The following is an 18,843-nucleotide window of genomic DNA, read 5'->3' as shown; positions in this document are numbered from 1 at the left end:
AGGAATATATCCGTTATATCCCTAAAGCTTAGTTTTTAGAGCTTTTTTGCGACTTTTGTTTTCAGCTAATTGCCGAAGGAAATGGAGCTACTGCTTTGTACTGATGATGGAATTTCGAAAAAATTATTTCAAATGTTCATCGATCCTACCTTAAAGATGTCAAAAATGAATTAATAAATATAAATATCTGTATCTGTACGTTTATGTAGCGGTCGCAATTTAAGTCCGATTTGAATAAAATTTGGTATCAAGAAGGGTTTTGGTATTTGAAAGTCAATTTCGTTGAGAAAAATCGACAGATAAACCAGGGATGAGCACATAGAGAGGGATGGGTACAGATATTATTTTTTGACCAGTTTTAAGAAAAAAAGTACTCTTGTGATTTTTTTCTCTTGGCGCTTAGTTAAAAATTATTGGAAAACTAAAAATGCAATACAGGGTATTCTATTATTGACTGCAGAACTTTCGCTTCGTGAATAAGCTAAGCTATAAAAGAAGGAAATATTCTTTACCGAATTTGGATCTGAGGCATAATTTACGAGATGATTATCTAACTCTTATTATAATCAATTAATAAAAAATACATTCCTCAAAACCAAATTCATCCAATAGAACACTACTTAAACAGAGGATGTGTTTCATCATAGTGGAAGGAGTGTCTAAATGCAAAATTACTACAAAAAAAAAAAAACACTATTTGGCTATAAGCCATAAAAACCATGTATTATTACACTCCCTTTCTTTGTAAATTAAGTCTAGTACGCAGCCTATCGTGCGAATATCACATTCCTCAAGCATCTAAGGTATACCTACTCACAGACAAACCACACTATGTACATCGTGTTGATGTTGTAAGTTGATACGACGTATAGAATTTTAATGCTACGAAAGACTCTATCTAGTGATAGGAAAAAGAACTATCATACGAATCAGAACGGCCATAGATACATAAATCTAACGGAAATGTTTGTTTACAATCTTGAAATTATACGCATATGTCATAAGCGATTATTGTAACAATTTTTATTAACACAAATTTTGTTAAAGAATTATATAAAACATTAAAATAATTGTTTTTATACCATGTATATATGAAATATACATAGTATATTAAGTTTAGTCCCAAGTTTGTAACGCTTAAAAATAATGATGCTAGGAAAAAAATTTTGTTATAGGTGTTCATAAAATCACCTAGCTAGCCCATTTCCGGTTGTCCGTCCGTCCGTCTGTGGACACGATAACTCAAAGACGAAAAAAGATATCGTGCTGAAATTTTTACAGCGTGCTCATGACGTAAAAATTGAGGTCAAGTTCGTAAATGAGCATCATAGGGCAATTGGGTCTTGTAACTTGTAACAGGTCAATTGGGATATTGTAAACCGTTAGAGATAGAACAAAAGTTTAAATGTAAAAAATGTTCCTTATCAAAAATTAAACAACTTTTGTTTGAAACATCTTTTCGTAAACATCACTGTTTACCCGTGAGGGCGCCAATTAGGCGGAAATTTTATAATATGTACTTAACTCTACTTGATTATCAGTTATGTATGTGTATTGTGATAAAGAAATCAACACTGACTATGCATGGTATTTCAACAATTAACTCAATCAATTGTTTGTTTTCACTTGTTATTTAAAAAAATGCATTTGAAAACACACACAACTGTGAAATTAAAAGTCAAAAAGTATACAAATTTAAAAGTTCAAAATGTAAATAAAAAACAAAAATTATAAAATAAGGTCCAAAATTTGTATTAAAAAATTTATATAACAACACTAACTACAAAGTTTATATAAAAAGTACGAAATCGTAATTTCAAAAGACTCGGGGAGCAAATATAGCACAGCATATTAAAATGTATAATAAAGCATATATCTCCTGCCTCTTAAACCATTGAAATAATCAGCTGATTGTAACGAGAATGGTTTACATTTTTTTACTCGTGGCGCTGACATCTTAGAGTTAAAATCCAATAAGGTTTTGTTTTAGAGTTTTTTGTAGTAGTTTTGCATTTAGACACTCCTTCCAATATGATAAACCAAATCTCTGTTTAAGTAGTGTTTTATTGGATGAATTTGATTTTGAGGAATGAATTTCTTATTAAGGTAGTACCAGCATGAAATCACTTTTCGACAGATTTGGCCGAATTTTTTTTCTCGGGTTTATAATAGCTTTATTTATGAATTCCTAAAATTTCATAATTTTTGACCGTTTAGATCGCGAGATATTTAAAGACAAAGTTCGCGATTTTGAGGGTCATGTCCCATTTAAAGCATGTAAAATGTCCGGTCTCTCCAACTATTTTTTATGATATTATTATATATTGAAGAAAAAGTAGAAAAAAAATGTTTATACAAACAATTCTAAAAAAAAAATTTAGAAATTAATTTTCACTTTCGAGATATTAATTTTGACGTAAATTGATCGAAATTGGGACGTTGGCATAATTATTTCCCATTTTAAACGGTCAAAATTTCTGAAACTTTGGGAATTAATAGTAAGCATTATTAAATTCTTAAATTTAATTTTTCGTTAAATTCTGTCAAAAAAAAAATTGTACCATTGCTTTAACATAGAAACTGCAAATACCATGCTGGAACACCGTTAATTTATTATATTAAGAGTAGGATAACTATCTCGTAAATTAGGCCTCAGATCAAATTTGGTAAAGGACATTTTCTTCTTTTTTTCTCAGCTTATTTAGGAAGCAAAAGTTCTGCAGTCAATCACAGAACACCTTGAATAAGGTTGCAAATTATAAAGTTTCGAGTTGTTTGATAATCTTACCTTATTTCACAACAACGTGTTGTTATTTTTTGATACTATTAAATAATAAATTAATAAAACTCTTCAAAAATAATCTGATTGTAACATACAAACATATGATCAGCTCGAAGTACTATACAAAAAGAATCTTTTATATTTTCTGAAAAAATTTGATCAACTATCCTTATCAGATAATATGGAGAGTATTAAAACGGAGAGGGATCGGGCCAAAAATACCTATCACCTCATTTCAACTCCATTCGACAATATTAGGTTGAAGGGAACGGGAGGTGATTAGGTATATTCTAGTTATATCAGGTGAGCTACTAATAAAAGGACAATGGAAAGCATTGTGACAGAAATGGCAGAGTTTTTAGAACATAGATATATCAATTTAATAACAAATGATTTAAAACAATATTATTGTATTTTCAATTAACCTACTTTCAGATAATGTTTTACTATTATCAAAGTTAGGAATATAGTAAACGGTATTTTTAAAGTATGGCTCATTATGAGGTGAACTTGATATGAACAAACACTTGAAATAAAAAATCTGAGTGGGAGGATACGTTTTGCTGCTTGCATGATACCTGCAAAATAAAAATTTTACGCTTCAATTTTTTAATTTCGAAACTAAAGGTTTTGGTTTCTCCTTATTTATGTGCTTTGTTGTACGTCGTACGGGATTGGGTGATGAAGTTGACACAAACGCATTAGTTGTTTGTATGAAAGTAATATACTGTCTAAAAAATTTCAAATATTGTTCTTTTGAAATGCAACAACATGTTTTAAACAATCTTTTTTGATTGGTTCTACCACTTATAAATATTATAACAAAATAGTGATGTGATTGTCACAACTACATGAGCAGGTAAAAAATAAAAGGTTTATTTAAAAAAAAATTTGATTCCTTCGAGTCGGATTTGAAACTGCGACATATGGATTACTATTGATTTTAGTGTCCTTAGTTTACAGAAAATGGTATATATTATAAAAATGATCAATATGTTTGTTTCAAACTTTCTGTAAATTAGTTAAAACAATATGCAAGTAGTTGGCTCAATCACTTATGGAATAGACATCATATATATGCGATCATCATAACCAAATCCTCTATTTAAAGCAAACGCAAATAACCTTTCTTTTAATTCATCGGTTCGCTTTATTTACACGATTAGAAATTACAACTAAGTACAATTTTATTTTCCATCAATAAAATGCATGACTTTAAATTAAAATCAGGCTCTTTCATAGAAGTAATGATTTTATTTATTTAACTTCAGTGATTTTGTATCAATGAGTTCATATTTTAAATTCAATCCCATCCTATTGTAAATACAAATATTTAGCTGTACTTGTTCTATCCTTAGGAAATTGTTTGAAAGTATTTTTACTTTATTTCAATATGAAATGGCCAAAATCGGGATGAGGTTGTCATTATTATAATTTTTCAGTAAGTATTATAGCTTTTAATGAGGTGAACTTGATATGAACAAACACTTGAAATGAAAAATCGAAGTTGAAGGATACATTTGCAGTTAGCATGATACCTGTAAAATACAAATCTTACATTTTATATACAAATGTTTATTTCGAAAACAAATGTTTTCGTTTCTCTTTATTTATGTGCTTTGAACATGAAAATTACATATAACAACAAATTTTTATACTTTTCATTACATTAACACACAAAGTCAATTATTAAAGCAAAATTTCAACATTCTGTAGTGCGATCGATATACTTGTTTTACCCGCTGAGCAACGCAAAGGAGTGGTAATATGGCACATTCTGGCGTCCATCAATTTGTCTTAATCTTGTGAATGCTACTAAAAATATGGCAGTAATGAAAATTCAAAATGACGATCACCAGACACCATATTGTGGAAAATAATGTATCTGGGTTTGTTTGTGGCACACAACAGACGAAACGCGTGGGCCGATAACGGTATAGTTTTTTAACGGTATAGTTTGGGGAGTGATTTTATATCGGTACATTAGTAATTGATAGATTTTTAATCTCCTGCCAAACACGCAACTATATTCAATTATTATTTTGAAGACTTCGAACTTGAGTAACAGCTAACTTTAGAAAAAATGTATGTTAGTTTTTTGCTTATTTTGAGCTAGAGAAAACACACTGAAACTAGTGCCAGGCAAGTTTGAAATACTTAGTATAACAAGATGTTGCTTGTTGATATTACATCTCGCGAAAAATCCAACGAAATGTTTCCTGTTGTTTTTCTCAAGGTCGTATGTTGAGATTTGTGTAGTAAATATTCATTTTTGAAGTGAAATTTTAATTATTCAAAAATGTTTGCAATTATGCATTATATGTATTATAAATGCATTTAATTTAACATCAGAGACGGTAATACTTACAGATGTTATCGTTCTTCGAGAACCAATTTGACATGAATCGAAAGCTTATTGTTAATTCAAAACAAGATGAGTAGGTTGCCTTGAATTTATTGTTGGAAGTTTTTTTTTATAGATAGACTATTCATTTTTTTCCAATTAAAATTGAAGTAAAGTGGTGGTGATTGGTGGCTTGGTTTTAAAACTGTAAATTCTATTATAAAAAATTATTCTTTTACAGGCCCCCCCCCCTCCAATGTACTTCAAGTATTTTTTAATTGATCGTACGCCTTTTTCTTAAAAAAAATGTTCTCACTGAGAACGGAATAGTAAAATGTCAATTTAAGTTTCTTAGTATTTCGGAACGTTGTATGTGGTACCTTTATCAGATTTTTGTCGGAAAATTTCCAATTTTTACTCTAGTATTTCGAACGTTAATATTGAGCTTTGTTTCTGTCACTTTGAATATTACGAAATTTCAATTGGGCTTATAATAATGTAGAAATTTCGAAATTGAAAGCGATTATTACCATAATCGTATCTTGTTAATAAAACATTGGAATAAAAAACTGAAAGGGAACTTTTTGGTAGCAATTCGATGTGTTTGTACAGACAACTCTCCTAGTAGTTAAAATTTTTGCCCTATTTGAAAATAAATTTTAAGTTTCAGCTGCTTTTGATGTTATTAAGTCTTATTTTGTTACCGTGCAAAACTGATCATCACTTTTGGTGTGGCTCGGTTACTTATTGTTGCCAAAAGCGAAATTTTTATAATAAACAAAGTACTCCTAATTTTCGTCGTTCAATATGTTTGGAACTGTATACAGAGTGTCTAGATAAGTTGGTTGCATATGTAAAGCTATTTTATTATAAGGTTTACGAACAAATTTATTCTTTATAAAAAGCTCTGCTTAAGAAAATATTAGCATTCAGCTATTTACATGTATGGAACACGAAGATGGGGTATGTTGAGACAGAAACGAACTAAAGATAACTGTTTAGGGATGAAGGGAATATTTTGACCACTTCAATTTTAAAATAAATTTTGCAAATCCTACTTATAAAACACGATATCTGTTATACAAATTAACCAGCCATCATACTTAAAATGTTTATTTGCTAATTTGAAACATTTATAACTAAATAATTAATACAGAACATTTATTTTTCATACATTACTATAGTATTGTTGACATAAGTAAAAACAGTTACCTTCAGATCGTTTTTGCCTCAACGCATCCACCTTCGCGTTCCATACATGTATAACTGTTCTTTTACCAAATTGTTTAGATACACTCCTACATATTTCGGGAGTGATTTCTTGAACCGTTTCCCATATTATCTGTTCTAAATGGTCAACATTTATAAACGACCATTAAGATTCCAGTCGATTTTTCTCCATTTGTGGACATTCCTGTGCATTCGATGTCAAAAGTGAATAGCCGAATGTTTCTAATTTTTGAGTTTTTTTATAAAGAATAAATTTTTTTCGCCAACTTAGTAAAACACTCTGTAGTCTGTATACAAATGTATAATTATAGTATGAAACTGAGTAATTATAAATGCGATACAAACAATAATATGTATTTATTTAGATTAATAAATAGATTTTAATTACTTTCAGGTTATTTGATGTATTAATTATGTTGACATCTTTGTGATAAATTTATATAATGTAGGTATGTTACTTTAGTTAATGATAATTAGGGAGCGGATTCTAGGAAAAATGCACTGAAATAAGTGAAATTTATAGATCACTAAGAACTTGTTACTACTGTAGTTGGTTTTCTTACCATTTTTTAAAGTCTGGTGAATCTTTAGTAAAATTAAAGGTTAATATACGTTATTATTAAAAGAATAAAAGAACAAGTGAAAACAAACAATTGACTGAGTTAACTGTTGAAATACCATGCATAGACAGTGTTGATTACTCTATCACATTACACATACATACATGACACACATAAATGACTAATATTCCCATATAATACATACCATACAACTAAACAGTGATGTTAACGAAAAAAGGTTTCAAACAAAAGTTGGTTATTTTTTGAAAAAGGACCATTTTTTAAACTTTTATGCTATCTCTAACGGTTTACAAGATGGGTCCTACGGACCCAAGACAAAATTGGCCTATGTTGCTCAGTTACAAACTCGACCTCACTTTTATGTCTTGAGTACGGTATAAAAATTGCAGCTTGATATCCGGACAACCGGAAATTTACTAATTAGGTGATTTTATGAACACCTATACCAAAATTTTGTTCGTAGCATCAATATTTTTTGGCGTTACAAACTTGGGACTAAACTTAGTATACCTTGCATATTACATATATGCATGGTATAAAAATTATGATCACGAAGCTAAGTGTCGAGACGTTATTGACAGGTGTAATCTACTTGGCTTCATTCCTTTTCCGTTTCTTTACAAACAAACAAAAAAACATGTTTTTCGCACCATTCAGATTTTCTTTAAACAACTTCATACGGCCCGATTTTTCTAACACTAACCAAGTTCAAACGGCCCGATTTTAGTTTGTTTGATAAAAATCTAGTATTTTTCTCCTAATCATCACTTTGTAAAACCGGACAGGATAATTATTTAAAATTTTCAACTCTTTTACTTATGCCGTAATGGGAGTAAAACTATAAAAATTTTTCTCACCTCCATTCAGAAAATGACAATTTTCTGCCCACTGTGCAAAATGAAGTTGCTGCCTTCCACCTCCGTCAAAATAGTATAAACACTAAGGGAACAAGTTAAGAAAGTCTCAGATCTCATTTTTGTCACCCTCGGTTTCATTGAACAATGAACATAAGATCTAAGATATTCTATGCTTTTACTCCCCAGATGTGTAATATACTTACTATTTTCTAAGAAGTATTAATATTATTATTAAAGAAAACATGTAGTTCATCAAATTTTTTAAACACCCAGAATCCAATCTCAAGTATCATTTATTAATTAATCAAGTGAGTACAAATGTATCCATGTTTGTTAAAATATTAATCCATAGATATAAAACATGCGCTCGTATATAACTTTTGATTTATACATATAAATATTTATAAACTTTAATTACTATTTTGATTCTGAAAATATTTTATCAACTTTATTACAGTACATCATTGAAATTACTTATTAAGACACTTCGACACGAGTCTCCATCGAATGTAGGTCGTATTCCAAAAATCATGTTTGATCTTATATAGGTCATGGTTTAATCAACTGATAACAATCAACTAAAGCCATAGTAGCCCATAACTTGATTAGGCTGCATCGACTATCCGGATGGGATACTTTACCTCATTTTGGGATCATGTTCAAACTATAAAGGAAAAATAGCAATTAATTAAACTTGATGCATTAGAAATCGTGAAAATAATAAACAAAATTGCATAAATAATATTTTTTAAATGTAAATTAACATAATTACTGATGAAATTTGTTCGAAAATTATCTGATTTACAATTTTCAAGTTTTGAAAATTGTATGAAGTAATTTTATGATAAAACTTATCGTTTTGCTTAAAATCGCGAAAAAACCGTTTTTGTGACCTTTGATTCCGAGAAAATTTTTTTTCAGGTATAGGATCGATGAGACCATTTTAGACTTCATTTCTGATGGTGTTTAGAAAAATCCTACTTTACTCTTCATTTTTTGGTTTAATTTGACCGGATAATTTGCCAAAAAACGTGAACCAATTTAATAGTATCCAAAAATATAAAAAGTAAGAAATTAAAATCGGTGTCGATGCTAACGCAAGGGATTACAAAAACAAGGGTTCAAAACAAAGGTCAACTGTTCTCTTGCTAAAATATATTAATTTTACATCACCCGTAGAACACATTAATAGGGTATTGAGGGGTCTGATAGAGATTGTATACAAGGCGGATTAATATTACACACGGGGCTTCATATTAGTTTTTGGGAGGGGGAAGTACATCGACGTAATGTCGATATATGGGAAGCAATGCTGCTATCTTGGTACAATACCGTGATCGGAGGAAGACTGAAACATTTCTTCTAGAGGCTCTTCAACGACTAGAACAACTTTATTCAAATTAAGATTAGCATTTCTGTGGGTTGTACTGTGCATTTTATCAAAATATATCTCTTTCCGGGCACACAATCAAAATATTTAGCTAAATTTATAAAAAAATTATTATAATCAATTAGCTAGAGCGGTTTCGATTGATTTGGCAATCCCCTCGGTAGCAGTTAGCCCCTAAAACTAAATTAGAAATAAAAAACCAAATTAAGATAAAATTATATGTACACCCCCCTATGTCAAAATTATTGATTAATTTTACTTAAAACAAAGAATAAATTATTAAAGTTTATTCCTCAAGACTGAAAATGAAAGATTCATTTTAGAAAATGAGGTAAAATCTGAACAAAGGTAGGTATTAAAAAATATCTTACTCTTAAAAATTACCCTTGAGATATAAGATAATAATAATTATTAAAAAAAAAAACAAGTGGAAACAAACAATTGACTGAGTTAATTGTTAAAATATCATGTATAGACTGTGTTGATTACACTGTCACATTAAACATACACACATATCACACAAACATAATTGATATTCCCATATAATAAATACTATATAATTTGCGCCTAATTGGCGCTCTCACGGGTAAACAGTGATGCTTACGAAAAAATGTTTAAATAACAAAAAGTTTTTTTTTAAAGACATTTATTATATTTAAACTTTTGTTCTATCTCTAAAGTTTTACAAAATGGGTCTTACGGACCCAAGACCCAATTGACCTATGTTTGACCATTTATGAACTCGACCTCACTTTTTATGTCCGGAGCACGTTGTAAATATTTTAGCTTGTTATCATTTTTCGTTTTTGTGTTATCGAGTTGACAGACGGATGGACGGACAACCGGAAATGGACTAATTAGATGATTCTATTAACACCTATACAAAAATTTTTTTCGTAGCATCAATATTTTTAAGCGTTAGAAACTTGGGACTAAACTTAACATACTATGTATATTTCATATATAGATGGTGTAAAAAACAAAAAAAAAAAACAAAAAAATATCAAAAAGTACACCCGAAACAGAAAGAAATTTTAAATAGATGTTCCTAAAACAGAATAAGTAATAACTTCAAATAAAAAATAACCAAATGAAGATCTGAAATAGAAGAGACATTTTAATTAGTTTCACTCAATTTTTACTGAAAATACACAACAAAATAACCTAGAAATGGTAAAATTGATGTTAACCTTTGTTTTTATAACAAATAAAAAAAAACTTTTAATTAAAAATAAATAGTACAAATAAATATGAACAAAATATATAATTTAGGTTATTTTTTTGATATAAAAATAAATTTTGTTCTGAAAAAATATTCGTAAATTGAGTACAATAAATAATGTTTCATTTTTTATTCATTTATCATGTTAAAACCCATATGAAACTTTTGTTAAATTTTTTAATAAATTATGTAGTTTAATCTCTATTTATTATCACATAATATGTTTTGTCTAGTTCCCATTTTCGATTTTACAAATGATTGTTGTTATATACACGGTGATAGACGTTCATACAGGGTGTTTGTTTATTCGAAAGTACTTTGCAACAATGTATATTTTAAAACCAAGGCAAAGCTTGGTACTATTCGTTGCGTGCAAAATTGAATTTTTTTTCATTATTTCAAATGGAATTACCACCTGGAAATCTAAAACTACAGGATAGTTAATAAAATTTAAAAATAAAATCAAAATATACACCAACAAAAAATTTATTAACAGCTGTGGGAGCTTTTATTCACTTCAATAAAGTTATACCTCTATTCGCACCGTGCGCGAGTTTCGTTTCCATGGTAACGATACCCTACTTTAATTATAGAATTGTATGGATGTATATATAATTGTATGGATTGCATTTAAGACTTACATTGAAAATTTAATAATATTGTCTCACAAATTTTAATAAATAATTATGAAAATTTACGTTTGAAGAATAATATTTGTGCAATTTGATTTCTTATTTTCACAATTTTTAATGCATTAAGTTTAATTAATTAGTGTTTTTCAATATTTTTAATTTGACTTTCACTATGACATTAACATGTAAAGAATTGCAAATTAGTCATAACAGCCCCTTTTATCACCAAAATTTTTCACTGGAAGCGCTGGCATCGATTTTATTGTCCCTACCATGACTACGCACACAACGAATACCTCTTTACTTAGTTAATACATAGTGAAGTAATGTGAGTAATAGATTCACAAATCTTCAGTTTTTATCTTAGCAAAAGATGTTGAAAAATTTTCGAAATATCGAATTTTGTCGAAAATATACAGCTTTCGTAAAAACTTTCTTCTTGGTCGAGGGACTATTGTAGACCGGTTTTTCGAGACTTAATCTCTTCGTCTAGATTTCTTCGAACAAAATATTTTAGCAGCAAGTGAAATTTTTCAATTTTTGATACCAAAATCGAGCTTTGAAAAAATGCATTTTTTGTGGATGCAGAAACTCTCGATTTTAACGGGATCATAGCCGTCGTTACACTAAAAGTAACAATTGCAAATATATTTTTTAATGTAAAGTAAGTACTTATTAGTAACGTGTGCAAGTTTCAGAGCTCTACGAGTTTTACTTTTTACCGCAAAAAAACAAACCCATCCCAATAAAATGCACTTTTTCCTTGTCCGATTTCAGGATCAAAAATTAAAAAATTTCACTTGCTGCTAAATTATCATGGTCGAAAAAGTCTAGTTGAAGAGACTTAGGCCCGAAAAACCGCTCTACCATAGTCTTTCGACAGAGAGGAAAGTTTTTACGGAAGGTGTCCTCCGAAAAGAGAGAAGATTTGTGAATCTATAACTAATAACTTCACTATATATTAACTTAAAATCGAAAAAGAAGGTTTTTTTGAGATCTAGAACTTTCCAATTTAATTTTTTTGCATTGGACATCAACTCTTTTTTTATCGCAAGAAAACAAAAAACGCTATGTTTCTTGGCTCGTTTCCTTTTATAACAACGTATTTTTAGTCCATAGATTATTTGGATTAATTATATATACATTTTGCTGAATACAATTTGTATTTTGTTATGCTTAAAACTTTTTACGAAAATATTTCGGCATTAAAAAATGTACATATTAAAACATATTAAATTCGTGTTAAGCTCTAACATATGTGTTTCACACATGGCTGCATACAGGTACCTGTTAAAATAATTTATTTCGATTTTCTTTCTATGACCCAAATATGTCACATAATACTGTAATGTATTCCCAGTTGAAAACGAGATTCATATAACCATATACCCATATAGCAATGCCACACCAGCAATGCACAAATAATAATTCTATACTAGTTGAAATAATTGTTATTTAAAAGTAATTATTATTCCCTGTAGTATTGCATGAAACTGTTCTCTACAAATCATACTTAAAATGGACTCGTCCATGAATTTAATCATCTTCTCTGAATTCATTCGAATATTTTAAATAGAAAATTAAATTTTTTTTTGTTAAATAATTTTCCTGCCCGTCTGGCTGTTTGACTGTTTGATAAAAATCTTGCATTAAATTCAATTAATAATAAGGAATATAACATTATGGTAGAAGATAAGGAAATAATTTGCCTTGGCAGAAAGAGATATGGTGTTTTTAACCCCCAACCCCAAATGTTATAAGTTTGACCGCTGTGTATGTGTGTCTGTCTATGTGGCATCAAAGCGCCTAACCAGATGAACCGATCATGATTTTTTTGGTTTTAAATGAAAGTTAATTTAATGAAAAGTGTTCTTAGCTTCTTTCAAGTGCGAGTTTATGGTTCCGTACTCGAAAATATTAAAAAATTGGCGATGATCTTCAAAATCGGCTTAGCTTGGAAACTTTTAGGAAAAAGGTGATTGAATGGAGAGTGTTCTAAGATATGTTTCAATGGCAACTTTAGGGTTCCGGACCCGGAAAAAATTGCCGGAAGTTTTTTAAATTTTGTAAATTTCACTTGTGCTTTATAGGTGCTTAATCCTTACCAATATTGTAAGTGCGAAAGTAACTCTGCCTCTCTGTCCTGCTTGTGACATTATCGAGCCTCACTAGCTAAACCAATTTTGATGAATTTCGGTACATAGATGAGATTTTGGAGGGCTACTTTTTCCGCTAAAATAAAACTTAAAGAGGATGAAATATGAGTTGAAAATAGTTTCGTTTCGTAAATATTCATAAATACGTTACATACAGGTTGCTACTAAGTTTGCTTCATATGGAAAACTTTTTTATTTGAGGTTTACGAAAAAAAGTTATTCCAAATTTTTACATTCAGCTATTCACTTTTGACATCGAATGTACAGGATTTGCACAAATTGAAAAAGTTCAATAAGAATGTTAATGGTCGTCTAGAACACCATTTTGAACAGATAATAAGGGAAACGGTTTAAGAAATCACTCCCGCGATATTCAAGAGTGTATTAAAATTTTATTTAAACAAGTGAAGGCAAACCGTTGACTGAGTTAATTGTTGAAATGCCATGTACAGACGAAATAAACCTAGCTTGGAGTTCTAAAATGATATCTTTAATTTTGTCTACTATCTCTGAATTGTTTTTAATCGAGGAACTGTTTAGTACAAGTAGATTATTCCGAAACAAACTTTTTAGAAGTTTTAAAGGAAGGAGCGTTAAGAGCAGAAACCATTAGTCTAAAACTATTGCTAGTCCGAATTTTTCTAATTTTTCGTTTTGGATTTCATCGACATATTCAATTGTGTTTCCACGCCTACAAGCAAATTAAGAACTGGTGTGCCACCAGGAGGTACAAATTTCAAAAATATCTCCAATAGCTGAAGTTTTGGAACAGAAAATTATTCCAATGATAAGTTGGTTATGAGTTTTTGGTTAGAAAATGGGTTTTTTGGGAGTAATTCCTTGGAAGGGTATAGTTTTTGAAACTTATTTCGAAGTTTTATATTTCCAGTTTAATTCTATGATTTCAAGTTGTCTTTAGTGTTAACTATAACCTTAAAATTCCAAGTGACTTGCTGTCTCGTTTAATTGATTTCAATAAAGGAACGAATATACTGCGTTCTTAAATTTCTGTAAAAAGAGCAAATTAGTATTAATAAAGTTAATCTTTTGTGCAATGCGACGAAATTTATGAACAACGTTTTGGCTGTGCAGCCAATTCGTATAAGAATGGATTTTTGTGACTTCGTTGCTGAGACATAATTATGTAAATAAATAACTCAATACTCGAAATAAAATTGTATATTAAGAAATATTATTTAGAAAATAGAATTAAACAACATACAAAAGATTTACATTTCGCTAAATATCGATATTCCGATTGCAACACAACCATCGTCAATAGCTAGGGTTATTGATATAACACATTACAAACATTCTTTACTTTAAGTTGGCTACTGAAGATTACGATTGACTCAGATGTTAGTCTGTTGTATGTTTTTTAAATCTTATTTCAAGTATCGTGGTATTTAATTTAATAACTCATACAGCAATATTCGAATAAATTTGGAATAACGCAGTATGGAAGAAAAAAATACTTAAATCAATGTGATTTCTTCCTCTTGGAATTGTAGCTTATATTTTACTACGGAACCTGTTTCGTAATAAACATTGGAAATAGATAACAATAAGTATGTTTTCATTTCTACATAATTGACTGTTTAAAACTAATTCAAAGTTTTATTGTATTTTAATAAAAAAGTTATTTTATTTGGTTAAATTATGGTTTAATGTAGCTAAAAGGTAATTACTTTGTATTTATGTCTATGTATTGACTGTCTAATGAACAGAAAAATTAATTGTTTTTGACTTCAACTTTTCAGAATCGAGAACTTTTTTGATGATATTCGAAAGTGACTCAAGAATATTGTCTAGTCAACAAATTGAAATTGGTGAAATATAGAGATTTAATGGCCTTAAAAATACGTGTGAAAGCTCGTTGAATTCGGAATGATCAGATGAATTAATCTAAAAATGGCGCACGAAGACCTACTTTCAGCGTTCATTTAAATTAGAAAAAAATTGGTAGCGCAAGAGCTGCGTTAGCTAAGCGAATGCCCTCAGAGATTTAAAAAAAATAATATTTTTCTAATAATCGAATATTGAATATTTAATTTTTCAGAAATTTGTATTTCATAAATTAAGCGTTTAGATAAAAATCAATAGAGAACTTTTTTGCTTAAAACTGATCAAAAAATACAAAAATATTTTTTATTTTGAAAGAATTCAAAATTTTTTACTTTGCCCATTCCCCCACCCTTTTCTTATCTGTCGATTTTTCTCATATTCTCATTTACGAATTTGACGACCTTTCAAGTACCAAAACCCTTCTTGATACCAAATTTTATTCAAATCGAACTTAAATTTGTTCATTCACTGATTATTATTCGATAACCAGTAGCCATACTGACAAGCAGAAGAATTTAGTAGGTTATATTTAAATATAACTCGATCTCAATTGTTCTTACCAATTTTTATTGTTTGTAAAATTTTTTTGAATTGACAAATTTGTGAATTAGTGATTGATTTTTCTTCAGAAATTAAGATAAATTTTCTCACAGAAAGGAAAATGAGTAAAAATTTAATGTATTTAAAACCTTTTTATCGCACAGTATAGAACAGGCTTTCTTAATTTCGTATCCTTGTAAATGATTGGGTGGCCGAGTACAAAACCTAAGTTGATTTAGTCAGATATTTGATTTTTCTTCAAATACTGAAATAGTTTTCGAACAAAACATGCATAATTAATATTTGGTAAAACTTAGATATTTACAGTAAATGTTTTTATTATTTAAAACCCTAAAACCTTTGTTTATTTTCGTTCAATTATATTATGTTTACTCAAAATAATATTTGTTTTCTCTCAATAAATTAAAAATATGAAAAGTGGAATAATCCCAAAATTGGACCAAATCCAATTAAATCATTTTATATTATTTTTGATATCCCTTCCATTATTAATAATTGGATTTGGTCCCATTTTGGGATTATTCCACTTTTCATATTTTTAATTCATTGAGAGAAAACAAATATTATTTTGAGTAAACATTATATACTTGAACGAAAATAAACAAACCACGTTATATATCGAGTGAGCTTATTTCGGTAAGCTGGGTTTCGGCAGTCAATAGCTCCTGTCTACAAATATATATACATATTTATAAATTTTAACGATGGTCATTTTTAACATCTATTAGGGATTTTAACATCTAGGATTGACGAACATTTAAAGAAATGTAGCTCCATTTCTTTCCGCAATTCGCTTATAATGAAGATAGAGTTCCGGAATTGGGGGTTTTCATCGGAAATCAACTACTCTTTAAGAATCTTTTTTTTAATTACTTTAATATTACTATTTTATGAATGCTTTTTTTGAGAATGAATAAAAAAATACTAGTAAAAATTATTCATGAAAACTTTTAACCATTAGAAACAACAATTTTTTTTCCATTCATGATACACTTTTTCATGGAATCACCCATATTTATATATCTTTTTTTTAAATATAAATAAATAATAATGGGAGTTTAACCTCCGTTTTTGTGACATATGCCTAATCACAGAGGCCACCCACATCATTATTTGTTAATCTCTCTTTATTCAATTTCAAACATATTTACAATTACATTTTTGATGTGGGTGGAGTCGGTTGCTTCGTTCTTTTCCAAGCGACGACAATATGTGATCAATTCTGCACTCCCATTAATTATAAATTGTTCACACTGCCGCTGCCTGGATTCGAACCCGCAACCTAAGACTAAATAGTCTAACGTTCTAAGACTAACGCCTTAGACCGCTCGGCCATTTAGGCTCTTATCTTTTTTTTATATATTATCAAAATAAATTAATCCATTTTGTTTTATTTGTTTGTTTGTTAACAGGATGCGGATCTAACACCAGTGCTGAAAGCTTTAACAGATGCTGTAACTCGAACATTTCCACTACCTCGATATACACCAGTTACACGTAGTGAAAAAATACAAGCATTAATTGCCGAACATTTACCAAGATCAGTTTACGATATTATTTACTCACGACGATTCTAAGTTAACGAAAACGACAGCCAGCAACCATAATAATATCAATTGTTTTTTAAGAATATTACCAAAATTACAGTAACAACAAATACGCATGTTTTTTCCATAGTTAATACTTTCATCTGTGTTTTACTCATTTTCTATTTCACTCTGGTGTTTTCCCTTCTGGTTTTCAAAACAATGAAAATACAAAAGAATGTTATATACTGTTGTTAATCAGTTTGTCAAACATTGTGTTTATTAAATTCTGATAAGTTGTTATCCATAAATTAGGAAAATTAATTAACTTTAACACAGTTTCCTATAACGTGAAATATATAAATAGCTCAATCCTGACGGGTTTTGTAAACGATTTAAGGATTGCAATAGACCTTTTTCATGAAAAACAGAAATGCTTTTTGTTAATTTTTTATGAAAATATAGATCGAGTAGAGCTTGTTACTCGAAAATTACGCATTTTTAACAATAAAAACAGTATAAAAAAAAATTGTAAAAAAGTCACAACATTTGAAATAATTCGTAACGAATCAATTCGACAAGCAATGACAATAACGGTTACTTCATTTCTGAAAGAGAAGAATAAAATGTCTTCAAAAAGCGACCCGGGATTTTCAAAGCCAGATCAAGGAAATTACTGAAAATAACTATTTTTATGGTATGAGAGTTTTTAGTGCAAGATGACAGGATCAATGCACCCGAAGTTCTTGGAGTAAAAGCAACTTTGAGAGTACTATTTTTAATTGAAAAATGCGTAACATTCTAGAAAAAAAAGTGATTAATAAAATTTCATTAAAAAATTGTTAGGTCTTTGAAGAAGAGCTATGGGGACTTTTGTACCATGTTTAATTTTGGTAAATTTCATAATGTATAGTAATGGATCGGACCCTTGCGATGAACACGATCAAACCACTTTTTTCTAATAGCCATATCCATTGGAAACGGAAAAATAAAGTTTTTCTGGCTGTTTTGAAGTATAATGTGAGCACAGAGGCACAAAACACGTCCGAAACATTTTTATGCGCGATTAATCATCGTCAATATTGACCGATTTATCTGTCATTGCCGGTTTATTTCATTCGCAATTCGTATATTTATGATAATTAATAAAAGTCAACTCACGAACTGTCGTCACAGCGCCATTCGTATAACTTCGTGTGTTTCCGGATCGTTTTCGCAAGTTTGAATTTTTATGATTTTCATTGTGTTTTCTCGGTCATATGGCTCCAAAAAAATCGGGGAAAAAATTAGCTCATTTATCAAGACATTTACTTTCAATTAAAAAATAAGGAAAAAAAATGTGAAAAAGGTCTATCATGACTCAAGCACGAGTGTCAAATATCATGATTTATCACTAGATCTCAATAAGTTTTTACCGATTTTTATTGTTTGTAAAATTTTTTTGAATTGACAAATTTGTGAACTAGTGATTGATTTTTCTTCAGAAATTAACATAAATTTTCTCACAGAAAGGAAAATGAGTAATAATTTAATGTATTTAAAACTTTTTTATCGCACAGTATAGAACAGGCTTTCTTAAATTTCATATCCTTGTAAATGATTTGTGGTTAAGTACAAAACCTAAGTTGATTTAGTCACATATTTGATTTTTCTTCAAATACTGAAATAGTTTTCGAACAAAACATGCATAATTAATATTTGGTAAAACTTAGATAAT

At 29.3% G+C, this 18,843-nt stretch overlaps 1 protein-coding gene across 2 annotated transcripts in view; it reads left to right on the top strand.

Annotated features, from left to right (window-relative positions):
- LOC123300997 (D-beta-hydroxybutyrate dehydrogenase, mitochondrial) overlaps positions 1-18,386 on the top strand; it is a 104,751-nt gene extending 86,365 nt beyond the window's left edge. For both annotated transcript variants that reach the window (XM_044883703.1, XM_044883702.1), the window contains one exon: positions 17,013-18,386. In XM_044883703.1, coding sequence (XP_044739638.1) covers positions 17,013-17,177 — 165 coding nt within the window. In that variant the 3' untranslated portion in view covers positions 17,178-18,386. The remainder of the gene's footprint in view (positions 1-17,012) is intronic.
- Positions 18,387-18,843: the final 457 nt, after the last annotated feature.

This window comes from Chrysoperla carnea, chromosome 5, assembly GCF_905475395.1.
Source record: "Chrysoperla carnea chromosome 5, inChrCarn1.1, whole genome shotgun sequence".
In the NCBI taxonomy this organism is placed as follows: Eukaryota; Metazoa; Arthropoda; class Insecta; order Neuroptera; family Chrysopidae; genus Chrysoperla; species Chrysoperla carnea.
Note: the sequence above shows the minus strand (reverse complement) of the source record. Positions and strands in the feature narration are given on the sequence as shown.